This window comes from Gymnoscopelus microlampas, assembly GCF_963454915.1.
Source record: "Gymnoscopelus microlampas genome assembly, chromosome: 17".
Classification (NCBI taxonomy): domain Eukaryota; kingdom Metazoa; phylum Chordata; class Actinopteri; order Myctophiformes; family Myctophidae; genus Gymnoscopelus; species Gymnoscopelus microlampas.
In genome coordinates this window covers 45,494,351-45,508,559 of record NC_139954.1, presented here as the reverse complement: position 1 = coordinate 45,508,559, position 14,209 = coordinate 45,494,351, and the positions used below count along the sequence as shown (strand labels likewise).

Below are 14,209 nucleotides of genomic sequence, written 5' to 3'. Positions count from 1 at the left end.
GTAGCATGATTCAATATTTAGATATTTGATATTCATTTTATTAGACACGCCCCCTTCCTATACAACCCCATTGTAACTTCAAACTATTTTAACCACGTTAGATTCATCGTGAGGGGGCCGTGTTTTTTCAATAACTTTTTTCACACCCATTTAAACCAATTCTATCATTTTACACATGCAGGCTTTTCCATAAATGTTATGCAATTTCTCCTTTTTGGCATCATCTGTGAATATCAACAGATTTTCACAGGTGACAGTCTGTCTTTCTCTCTCTCTCTCTCCATCCTTTTAGTTTTTTGCTTGTGAGTAACAACCTCTGCATGTGTCTTTGAATAGTTCAGCAAGGTTATCCCTCCTGACACCTCATGAGGAGAAAATGTTTACATCCCTCAATGCAACAATGGAAGCTGTAGTATGATCAAGTACAACCCGACAACAACGATATGTAATAGGTAGGTTACATTGGTTACAGATGAGATCACACACAATCACATACGATGCTAATGTAGTGTTCACAGTTACATGGACATGACCTCTGAACTTGAAAAAACAAAACAAATGCAAACATGTCCACGTGTGTAACTTCACGATACAACATCTAACCAATCCTCTGAGTAATATATAACACACACACACTAACACACACACCCGTGCGCGCGCACACCACACGGTCTAAATGCCATGTTGGTCCTCTCAATAATTGATGCAGTGTCCCTCGGGACAGCCCAGGCCGGTGGTAGAGTGCCTGATGTTCCAAACCCTGTGGAAAGATGCAGGCACGATTACATCAACACATCCTCACCACGCACACGCACACACACACACACACACACACACACACACACACACACACACACACACACACACCAGCCTGGTGGAGGAGAACATCTACATCACCGTAGGCCTACTGTCTTCTGCACATCCGCTGTTCTAATACCACCAAGGTTTGATATGTGAAAAGGGGGGGGGGGACAATCTCTCTTAGCCACTTGCCCTATTTAGAGTGAGACACGCCCACAGGCACAACACCACCAGAGGGAGATCCACTGATCTCATTCCCCCCAGATTTGGCACAAACATAAAGGGATGAATTCATTCTACTATTATGCTGCCAAAATGTGGAATGACCGCAGCTATCAAAAAGTGTGACTCCTTCCCTATACCCTCCTTCAAAACCACCATAAAAGAGCACCTAGACAAGGTAAATGGTGCATTTATATAGCGCTTTTATCCAAAGCGCTTTGCATAGATTGTGCATTACATTCACACATATACATTCACACACCCATGGCAGAGGAACCATGCAAGGCACCAACCTGCTCATGAGGAACAATTAGGGGTTCAGCGTCTTGCTCAAGGACACTTCGACACTAACTCTGGGGGAGCCTGGGATCGAACGGGGAACCTCACGGTTGCCATCCGGCCACTCTACCGGCCACTCCACCCCTGAGCCACTGCCGCCCACCAAGGCTTCTAGCTTGCCAAAATAAATAACCTGTTTTTCTGTAAATATACTTATACTGCTCCTAGTATTGATGATTTTGTATAGTATATCTTTGTATTTGTATGTCTTGATGAATTGAATATATTGTCTAACTGTACCTCTGTACTTTTTTGTGTGTGTGTCAACGTTTCCTCTGGTTTCCCTCCACCCATGTACCTCATTATTTGCATCACACCACAGGGCTTGTTACAGAAACCATCTCACACATTCTGAACGGCTGCTACCTATGCCTTTATATATAAGGCTTTACATAGCACGCCACAACAGAATAGTTGATCTCATAACAAAGGACATATCTAAACATCTTACACTGTCTGTGAGAATGTACAGTACAAACATTCCTGTGTCAAACCTTCCACGTTTCAACTCTGTACTGAAAATCCTGAAATCTTTGCACTTCTCTCTGCTAATACGCCAGATGTTGTTCTTGTCAATGTCGTTGCACCTTTGACTCTAGCTTTAGAGCAGTGGTTTTCAACCAGTGGTCCGGGGACCACCAGTGGTCCTTGAGGGAGTACCAGGGGGTCCCCAGCAAAATGAGTTAATAGCGTCACAATCATTTTTAACCACTTAGCTTTGGCTATTCAAAAATAGCAGATATACAAGCTCATAGCGCGGCACCGAGTGCCGCGCTATGAGCTTGTAGATCTGCTATTTTTGAAAAACCTTGAAAAAGTGTGCATATCTTTGAATATTTATATTTTTTTAAGCAAAAATGAACTGATATCTTTGCTTCTGGGGGTCAAAATGGGGGTCCGGCCAAATGTATATCAATTTAGGGGTCCTTGGCATGAAAAAGGTTGAAAACCACTGCTTTAGAGGAAGCTTTTATGACCAAAGTCATTAACTACCAGCCGCTCCTCCATACCATCACAGAGCTATACTAGGTTATAGGTGCAATCAACTTGTGTTTATCTTTGGCAGCCTAGGACATGTACATAGTTTGGGTTGTAAGAGGCTTACAACAACTTGGGATGCCAAAAAAAAAAGCAGGTAAACGGCTTGCAAAATGCTGTGCCATCACTTTTATTGGTAGCCGCCAAATATGGCGGAGACGCTGTTACTTGTACCCCTGAGGGGTGTGTGGGTATTTGTCCAAGATTTGCTGACTGTACGTTTTTTTACAGCACTGTGTAAATATTTGTGTCCTTGTATTTTATCTCTTATGGGGATATAAATAAATTATTAAATGTGTGCGTGTGCGTGCATGTGTGTGTCCGTGGCATTTCTAATAGCTGATAGGAATTCTGTTCAGTGTCTGTCTGTCTGTCTGTCTGCTCCCCCACCAATCATGTCTACAGCCTTCAGCCTCCATCGTCATGGAGACAGAATTACCCAGGAGACCCTGCAGCTCCACACCGTTCTGCCCCTTTGAAGCAAGTGAACGTTCAATGAAACCACACACACACACACACACACACACACACACACACACACACACACACACACACACACACACACACACACACACACACACACACACACACACACACACCTACCTAACAAAAATACTCTCACACTCACACTGTAACACTAATAGCCATGAAGCTGCACTTGTTGAACGTAAAACAAACTGTAAATAATCTCCACCCCAAGAACAACAACACTGTGTCACTCAATATTTAATGATTTTGCTATTTATGCCTGAAACATTAATCGTACTACTCTCCAAATAACAACTCGTATATTTCAGCAAAAATAAGTGTGATTATCGCAAATAATTGCAAATAATTACACCCTATATATAATGTGTGCCTGTTTTTTGGCTGATAAGCGTAGCGTCCACATTCTTACTTATATTCTTAACGTTTTGCCAAATGATCCCACAGACAATTGTGGAGAAATCACCTGACATTATTTTTTGTTCCTGCCGACCGCTGTTGAGTCGACAATTAGAATCAATTAGTTCTGGAGACAATTTAAAAGCAATATGGAGGATGTGTCTGTTTCTCTGGCTGGGGGGGGGTGGGTGGAAAGGGGGGTCCTACAAACCAAACCCACCCCCCACCCATATGTCATCACACCCCCCCCCCCCCCCCCCCCCCCCCATCAAGGACCATGGTGACAAAACCTAATCACAGCCCATCTGTGGCGTTAGTGTGGAATAGGGACTTCATGTTGACATAAAGCAGGGACGACAGCTACACAGCACAATCGTGTGATAAGGATCGGACAACACCGTAAATGGGTCAGGCTTTGATACGGAATGTATGTCTCCTGTTAAATATTTCACAGACAATTTATTTAATCCCCCCCTTTTTTTCTTTTTTTTTACTGAAAGCTGAAAATCAATTACGCACTGCAGCTGAACCCCCACGTAACAGCTTGGAGGGAGGCGTTTGGGAGATACAGAACCTGTGGAATTGTTCACATTCACTGGCTCCCTGTGCGTCAAAGAATTGATTTCGAAATACTAATGTTGGTTTATAAAGCTTTGAATGGTTTAGGGGCCAAAATACATTTCTGATCTTGTGTGATATCATGAACCATCCAGATCTCCCAGGTCATCTGGGAAAGGCCTGCTACAACCACAAATAAACATGGGGGAGCAGCATTTAGTTGTTATGCACCACATTATCTGCAACAAACTTGCAGAAAACTGCATGTCTGCTCACTGCCACTGTTATATCTTTGAACCCATTCTACAAATGTCTTCTAAATCCTAACAGTTTTCTGAAAAACTCATGTTTCTGTATCAATGTTTTTTTCATGTCAAAGACCCCCAAAATTATATGTATTTGGCCACGGACCCCCATCGCAAAAATATGTGTGTGTGTGTGTCCCAAAAGCAAAGATTTGAGTTAACCCTCTCAGACCTGGAACGCATCTGTGTCACTTTAGATTTATTTGGCTATTCAAAAATAGCAGATATACAAGCTCATAGCGCGGCACCGAGTGCCTATTTTTGAAAGAACTGTTAGGATTTAGAATCGCCTCAGGTCTTAAAGGGTTAAAGATATTCGCTTGAAAAAAATATATATATTCAAGATTTGCAAAAATGTTCAAGTTTTTTCAAAAATAGCAGATCTACAAGCTCGTAGCGCGGAATAGCCAAAGTATAAAATAATGGTTTTAGCTCAAATCTAAAATGACAAAGATGCGTTCCTGGATTTAATGGGTTAAAACACAAGGCCTTTGATTGGCCTTTGTTACTTTTTTAATTCTTTCTTTTTCTTTCTCTTCTGCACTGTAATTGTATCTGTTATTTTTTACTCCTTTTGCTTTATGCATCCTAATGTCGTTGTATTATTGCGTTTCCTTTGCTTGATGTTCTGAAGCACGTTGAATTGCCTTGTTACAAATAAAACTGCCTTGCCTTACATATAGTATTCCCCATTTTTGTCTGAAGAATTTCCACTCGCCACTGCTTGGTAATACTGTTGTGTGGGGCCTTTAAAATGTATGCGCATGTAATGAGCCTCTTTGTGGATTGGTGACTGGCTTTAAAATGTCACTCGTGCCGGCAAATCAATAAAAGCCAAGCGTCCGGAACCTTAGAGGATTTGCATTACACACACAGCAAAGAATAGCACATCAACCCACTGAAACACAACCTCAACACCTGATGGGACAAACGCTGAACTGAAGGACAATCATTTCATGTACAACCAGTACAGTTACTGTATTTGGAAATGAATGAATAATGTTTAAAAGTCATCTCTCGCACCGCCTCCCTTCACCGTGACAGATTACGCACAAATCATTTGGTCTGTGTGGATGTAAGCGCTGATCACCACTGTTGCCAGATTTTGCGAGAGAAATAAGCAACCAGGTCTATGAAAACAAAGCCCAAAAGAAGCAACTATAGGCCCCATGAGCACTTTAACCCTATATACTGTACCGGCTATTTGAAAATACCTGATCTACAAGCTCACAACGTGTCGCCTCGCGACACGTTGTGAGCTTGTATATCGGCTATTTTCAAAAACATCTTGAAAAAGATTTGGAATATTTTTGAAAGATTTTAATAACACAAATCTTGTATGGGGGTCCCTGGCACAAAACAAGATATTTCCAGATCCGGGTCCGCAGACAAATACATAATTAATTTGGGAGGTCTGTGAGATGAAAATGTTTGGGAACCAGTTTTTTTAAACAACATTTAGGAAGCAAGCCCAAAATAAGCACACTTTAGAAATAAGACCAAAAAACAGCAACCCACAACTACCAATATTTACCTACCAGTGACTTTATAGAAAAACAAGCCCAAAGCCGCTTATAAGAAGCAGACCTGGCAACATTGCTGATCACTGCCCCCACACCCTCCACTCAGCTCACAAAGACCAGGTTTCCACGGGTCGCGACCCCATTCATTATTCAACAGTTCCATAATGAGCAGAATTCAGTTAAATGACGCTGCACATGATAATACATGTGCATACTTAATAAAACACTGGAGCAGATCTGCCCTGTGGCCTCCCCCAAATGCATGGGATGGGGGTTCAGTCAATAGGCTCTGAACAATACCACACAATGTTTAGTAAAATAACAGCAATTATTGAATGAATGAATGAAGCAGATTATTCTAGTTTTAAGTGGTCTGATCTGCCATCAAGACTGTGCCAGACAACTGCACAGTGCATAGTGGTGTGTCATCTAGGAGGTAATGTGCAGCATGCACACAATAAATGTCTCTCACACACACACTCACACACACTCACACTCACACTCACACTCACACTCACACTCACACTCACACTCACACTCACACACACACACACACACACACACACACACACACACACACACACACTCACACTCACACTCACACACACACTCACACTCACACACACACACACAGACTTTGTTCCTTTCTGATATTCTGTGATACGAATGAACAAGGTTCCATAAGCAGTGAGAATCAAGGTTTGACCTTCACAAGAATCAAATGGTACATGTTCCATAATACAATCACTGTGTTTTTTTCTGCACGTACACACACACACGCACGCAAGCACGCACGCACGTTTAAAAAAAAATAATGTTTTAAACGTATGTTGCTATAATATCAGTGCCTCCCCCATCTCAAAATATTTAGTTCCAGGGACCCCCCAGAAGCAAAGATTGACTTAAAAATGCTTTAAAAAGAATATATATATATATTCAAAGATTTATACACATTTTCACGATTTTTCAAAAATAGCAGATCTACAAGCTTGTAGCGCGGCACTGTGCTTGTAGATCTGCTATTTTTCGCCTGTCCAAAATAGGGATGCAGGGTTTACCCCAGACCAGGGGTCTTCAACGTTTTCAGGCCAAGGACCCCCTAGCTGAGAGAGATATGAAGCAGGGACCCCCTCTATATTCTATGAAATTGTGTTTCAGATTATACTTTTTTTTTACTTGGTCTGCTCTTTTTTTCCCTATACACCCATACCTATTTGCCAAAAATAGCCGATCTACAAGCTCTCAACGCCTCGCAGCGCGAGGCGTTGAGAGCTTTTAGATCTGCTATTTTTTGGCTAAAGTTCTCCTCAGAAAAGGGATGCTAGGGTTCAAGTGGTTACGGTAAAAAAAAGAATCACATCACACAAAGACTTGGCGGACCCCCTGTAGTAACTCTGAGGACCCCCTAGGGGTCCCGGACCCCCTGTTGAAGACCCCTGCCCCAGACAATGGAGACTCGCAACAACACATGTCCTGCTTTCTGTGTAATAGGTCAACGCGATAGGGCTGTACAATAAAAACAAAAGTCATCGAAAATCGTGATTTTTATGTTTCACTATTACTTAAATCCCAAAACGAATTCAAATTCATCTTATTTGAGCAGCTTTTGCACCTTGCCCTCGTCTCGTCGCCATTACACAAGGGGTTAACAAGCAGAACACTGTACATGCCATCTCCCCATCCATCAGGCTCATGGAGGCACAGTGACATCAACAGAGGTCAGTATTTGGCCAAAGCTACGGCACAGATAAGCTCAATGAGCAACATGTCTTCACAAAAAAAGTCAGTATCAACATTAATGATCAATAATGTGAATATGGCCCGAACGGTTGGCGTAGCGGTCCGGGTACCTATAGGCTTCAATGTAGCCCTGGCAGCGCATCGCGGGTTCGAGACCCGTTCCCGACAAGCTTCGCTGCATGTCTCTCTGCCCATCTCTCTCCCCCTGTTTTCTGTCTGTCTCTACTGTTAAACTATGAACTATAAAGGCCACAAAGCCGCCCAAAAAATATCTTTAATAATGTTGGGATTACAATATTAACCACTTTCCTGGTGTAACGCTTAAAGTGTTATCTTATACATGCTGTCAGTGACTAACAGATGATCACTGACATGCTGTCAGTGTCTACAGAAGTGCAGATTAGAGCATGCAGAGCCAGACTAGTTGTCTCCCACAATGTTCTAATGCTTCCGTCACACAGTGTGGACTGTGGAGCAACGGAAGCTCTGAAAATTATCAGACGTTAAAGCTGATGTGACGCCTGCCTCCTCCCCGCCTCCCTTTCACCTTCATGCAAAATGTGTCCTAAAATAAAAAACAACAACATGCTTAGCAGAAATGGAAATTGTAAAATAAAATGTAAAGATATTTAATATATATTATGAAATATATATATTTTCGTGAACGGAAATGACGAACAGATGCCACCTTATGGGCTCTATTCACAGCAGCCATATTATGAAGACATTCACGGGTGTTACCAATGATACTAATGAAGGCTCTGTTCCTGTTCTGGTCAAACAGAGTCAGGGTGCTGATATTGTGCATGTTGGCTCACTGGAAACACTCTGCTACACCAGTAGGTCTAAAGTTGGGGTCCAGGGACCCTCATGGGCTTCCAAATGGCCCCTTACGGGTGTGTAACTCTGAGAGTGTACAAATGGAACCAAATGGACCCGTAAGGGTCCATTTGGTTCCATTTGTACACTCTCAGAGTTATGGGGGTCGTGGAAACCACTGTGCTACACTAAATGGAACAGAGCCTTCATTAGTATCATTGGTAACACCTGTGAAGGAAGTGATAATATGGCTGCTGTGCATAGAGCCTATTGTCTCGGCTTTCGGGATGTGTAGTTCCAGACTCTATGAAGCATTCGTAGATTGTGGAATTGTTGCCTGGCTGCCCGAGACTACAAATGCGTAGACATGATGTCCTTGTAAAATCCTCACGACTGATTCGACAAGCAAGCAGTCTCCTCTCCCAACACCCCCGCCCCCTCTGCCCCCTTTTTTCTCATTACCGGTGAGAAACGATGCTTATTTACGCTAGCTGAACCTCAGTCAGCCAGCTGCCCTTTATCTTCTCTTAAAACCACATCCTACGATTTCCACATGAATCACAGCCCAGTCGATTTGGGGGGGGGGGGGGGGGGGGGGGGCGTTCCTCATGGATTTAGATGTCTTTCAATGAGAACAAAGTCAGAGGCGTAAATGGTTCCATTTAGGCTGAGCAGAGCCTCCCCAACAGGCCTCACAATGCTGGTCGGATGTTTGTTAATGTTGTACCTGCCTGTCAATTGATAAGAGGCTATTATGTACAAATGTACGTGTAGTCGTCAGGTTGAGTCAGAGAGCATTATCGAGGACGAGGCTCTAACCAACCCCCATCGTTTCAGAAAATAATATAGGGTGTCAAAAGAGCGACCACTTAAGCCCTATTTCAAATATAGCTAAAATAGCTGATCTATAAGCTCACAAGACGTCGCGATGTGGCGTGTTGCGTATTATGTTTTGCTATAGAAACGAAAATATACATGTATATCGTCTGTGTCGGGTGGATATGTCCAAAACTGTTTCAGGATTCAAATTTAAAAATAGCAAAGATCTACAGGCTCAAAACGTGTTTCTTCGCGTCGCGTTTCGAGCTTGTAGATCTGCTACTTTTTATGCTTTTGTGTGACCTGTAGTATGATCAAGTAGGACGTTAATTTACGGAAAAAAAACACAAAAACTTAAAACATGGAGATAAGAGGTTTCTGCCCGACGAAGCAACGAACGAAATGCATTTTCGAAAATGTTGGCCTATAATGCTATGCCCAAAAATAGGGACGCCAGGTTGAAATGGATGTATGGTTGCAGATACAAAAACAGGTGTGTCACATGTCCAGTGGTGTAAAGTAACTAAGTACATATGATATAATGAAACATACATTAACCACTTCAGCCCTATTTTATACATAGGCTATTTGAAAATAGCAGATCTACAAGCTCACAACGCGTTGCATCGCGACTTTTACTTTTGGTACTTTAAGTACATTTTGATGCCAATACTTTTGTACTTTTACTCAAGTAATGTTTTAATTCTGGACTTTTACTTGTAACAGAGTATTTTTATATTGCAGTATTGGTACTTTTACTTAAGTAAAGAATTTGAGTACTTTTTCCACTGGGATGCAGTCAGCAGTCTCAGCAAAAAATGTTGGAGAAATATGCATAAAATAACTGAATTTGAGGTTAAAGGTCAACACTAGGGGGTGGTAATTGCCATCCTCTGGGAACCCAGATGACGCACCTGCCTATGATGAGTTGTATGAGATTTTCATCAAAGAGTATTAATATTTTTTTTACTTGTATATATGTACCATTATCTGTATTGTCTAGTTTACCTGCTAAAGACCTATTTTTTTAAGAGTGAATAATGTAATGAAATGAAAGGGCCTGGTGTTAACCCATAAAGACTGGGAAAGAATCTGTGTCATTTTTAGATTTATTTGGCTATTAAAAAAAATAGCAGATATACAAGCTCGTAGCTTGTAGATCTGCATTTCTTTTTTAAATCGTGATATGTTTTGGAAATCTTTGAATATATATATATATTTTTAAGCGAACATTTTTAACTCAAATCTTTGCTTCTGGGGGATTCTACAAACGTATTGTAAATCCTCTAAAACAGTTTTTTTTTCTTTAAAAAAAAGAACTTATAATCACTATAATCAGTGGTTCTCAAACTTTTTCATGTCAAGGACCCCCAAAATAATATGTATTTGGCCGCGGACCCCCATCTCAAAATATGTTGTTCCAGGGACCCCCCCAGAAGCAAAAAAAGTTAAAAATGTTCCCTATTAAAAAAGATAAGATTTCAAGATTTTTCAAAAATAGCAGATCTACAAGCTCATAGCGCGGCACTCGGTGCCGCGCTATGAGCTTGCATATCTGCTATTTTTGAATAGCTAAACTATAACATAATGGTTAAAGTGGTTACAGGGATGCGTTCCCCTGTTTTAATGGGTTAAAGTGCCCCCCTTACATAGTAGTAGGCCTATATATAGTATACACTGACTGACATAAAATGACAATAGGTGTACCATGGACTGCAGGTAACCACCCCTAAGCCCTACAGCTACAGTGTATACACCATACAAATAGTAAAGATAGCCTATCTGCAAGCTTACAACGCGTCACATTGCCATGCTTTGTAAGCATGGCTATTTTCATGTCATTTTTTTCATTTCATTTTCAAATCTTCTGAAAATGTTTGCCTACGATGACATATGCCTGAAATAGGGATGGGGAGGTTGAAAGTGGTTATAGATGAGAGCCAAGGAGTGTGAGCATGCAGGCTCTAGCATGTAATGTAACTAAGTACATTTACTCAAGTACTGTACTTCAGTATAATTGAGGTATTTTTTTACTTTGCTGGAGTATTTCCAATTTTCTGTACTTTTACTTCTACTCCACTACATCTCAGAGGCAAATATTATACTTTTACTCCACAACAATTATTTGAAAACTTTAGTTACTAGTTACTTTGTAGATTCTGATTATTATGACAAAACATACATTAACCACTTCAGCCCCATATACATTTCGGCCATTTGAAAATAGCCGATCTACAAGCTGTATAGATCTGCTATTTTCAAAGGATTTTAATATATGTTATACATTTGAAAAGTGAAAACTTGTGAAACGGGACATTCTGCCTAATGAGTGCTTTCTACTTTTGGTACGTTAAATACATTTTGATACCAATACTTTTGTACTTTTACTCAAGTACATTTTTAATTCCGGACTTCTACTTGTAACAGAGTATTCTTTTACTTACAGTAAGTACAAAAATTGTGTTTTTTTTCCGCCACTGGTGACCAGTCAGTTCAACTCAACAGTGTGCAGATTGTATGGAGCTTGCTGCAGGATCTATCAACATGATGGATCCTAATCACATTACTACGGAAATAGACAGAGGCTCAAAAAATGCCACGCTGCAATGCGTTCTGAGCTTGTAGATCTGCTATTTTTGCTATGTCAATCATAAACTATCCCAGAAATTAAATGCATGTGTTTAATTCAGTCTGACCAGAAGCAGAGATAAAAACATATCTCCACCGGCCATAAGAATGAATGACCAGGGGGGGTGTATGAACAACACCCTCCTGTGTGTATAAATAATGATGCAATTCTCTTGTAGGTGAAGACAACTAATTAACTGATTAAGGCCTGAGGTTACAATTCTACAAAAAGTCTTCTAAATTCTAACAGTTCTAGAACAATCCTGTTGCTATATAATATCAGTGGTTCTCGATCCTTTTCATGTCAAAAGACCCCTGAATTGTATGTGTGCCCCATCTCACGCAAAATTTTGTGTTCCAGGGACCCCCCCAGAACAAAGATTTGAGTTACAAATGTTCACTTTAAATATATATATTCAAAGATTTGCACAAATGTTGACAATCTTTCAAAAATAGCAGATCTACAAGCTCGTAGCTTGTATATCTGCTATTTTTGAATAGCCAAAGAAATCTTAAAATGACACAGATTTCGTTTCCGGTCTTAATGGTTTAAAGGGGGAAAAACAATATTTGAAATCCCCATGACTCGTTTCTTTGGCAATAAGCCCTGAGATAGTCATAATTTGCAGGATGAAGCCTTATAGCTACTGGAAGATAAAGGATAGGAAGACAAAAAGAATAATAATGTGATAATTAGCTAGATCATTAGCAGTGAAGGCCTGTTGACACGGATGATTCACAGAAGCCTGTTCCTTATCAGAACACAGGAAATGAACTGAGACTGAGGGGAGCCTCCTCTGACAATTATAATAGCTTTAACTTTCCGTGTTCATTTTGTGAGTATTTGAGTATAGTTATAGTGACTATACTCAAATACTCAAAATGTAAATGACTATACTAATAGTCATGATGAACTAATACTCAAATTAGAAGCAAAGCTGCCAGACAACAACAAAAAAGAGACAATGGGATAAATTCACAACAGATGTGAATGTGATGAGATGTTACACATTTCAACACTGGCCACAACCATAGAAATGTTTGTAAAACATCAAGAGTGGGGCCATCAATAGTTCCAAGCTTAGACTTAGAGTTAAAGACAATTGTAAAACCTATTGACTACGAAAATAAAAAATAATTAAATAAGACCTCAAATATGTTGCAAATTCTCAAATCTATCCACATTGTGTCCATAAGTGTTTCATCTTCTCAGACAGACAGACAGACAGGTGACAACCTATTGTGTGATGGATGGATGGACAGACAGACAGACAGAGGGATGGATGGATAGATCGTACAGCAGAGTAATGCAAACCCGTGGCCTACAACATGAGAAAGAAATAAAACACAAAATATATCATTTAACCACTTAAAGCCCCCAGGCAGCATCCATATTGTGGAGAAAGCTTTTTTTGCAGGAAAACAGCAGATCTGCTCTTTTTTTCTCAGCGAAAGCTTTCCCCACAATAACAGAAATTTAAAAAAAAACAGAAGAGACCCTAGATCAGAGCCCTGAGGCACTCCAGGTTAACCATAAAATGGGGTTTGAGTGGTTAATCTTTTTTTTAAATTATTTAATTAAAATAATTTATTTGACTCACCGTTACAACCACGGTGTCCTCGCCCTTGAACTTGGGTATATATTTGTCTCCTCTGTTGATCTCGGACTGGTTGAGGGGCCTGAACCTGCACATCACCTTCACACCGCACTCTGCAGCATCCACCATGATGGAGAAAACAGCTTTAACTTTTTTATCTTATATACTTCTCTCTCACTTCTCGTGTTTTTCCAACAGCAGCAGCAGCAGCATTAACTCCTGCACGGATCCATGTCTGTCTGATCGAAGAAGATATATATAATTCCCAAAGCGGCCACTATTCTATTACCCCTTAAAAATGAATTCAATTGGGGGGGTAAAGGAGCTGAGATGAACGAACAAAATGCGTTGACACGCTGATAACGCCTAAAAGTCGTCTGGTCCGTGTGGTTTGATCTTCTCTCCTTCTCCACAGAGCGCTGTTCTTCAGCACCTTCTCCTCTTTAGGACCAGTTGCCTGTTAGTTGGTTTCCCAGCACTGATGATGATAATGATGATGCGCTGCTGATGCTGCAGGTCCAGCACAGCTCACATCCAAGCCCCCTCTAGATATATTATACCTCTATGCTCACATCCCATTACTGGGAGGGTCGCCGCCGTCGCACTGCGATTGGCTCGTTCAGTTGATTCTGGATCACGTGGTTTTTAGGGATTCACGGTGGTAGCCGGAAGACTCGCCCCAAAAAAACATGCTCACCCCCCCTAGCCCATACGGAACCTCTCCCTCCGCTGTGTAGCTCCGAGATGAGGTTCCTCGTTTGTCTCTGCCGTTTGAGGTCGACATTGTCGCACATTTTCCACTTTACATGTTTCTTACCCCTTTCTGCACATCGTATCCAAAAAGTAAAGCATTTCCGCCACTCTCTCAGATGTTTTAAGTTCTAGCTGACCATAAAAGCTATCCAACGAGTTGAAGAAAGTATTTAATTTGCCT

At 41.0% G+C, this 14,209-nt stretch overlaps 1 protein-coding gene across 1 annotated transcript in view; it reads right to left on the bottom strand.

Annotated features, from left to right (window-relative positions):
* Window positions 1-13,404, bottom strand: part of kif5c (kinesin family member 5C) — a gene marked incomplete at its 5' end in the record, with an annotated part of 80,119 nt that extends 66,715 nt beyond the window's left edge. The window contains one exon of the mRNA XM_084085422.1: window positions 13,279-13,404. Coding sequence (XP_083941548.1) covers window positions 13,279-13,404 — 126 coding nt within the window. The remainder of the gene's footprint in view (window positions 1-13,278) is intronic.
* Window positions 13,405-14,209: the final 805 nt, after the last annotated feature.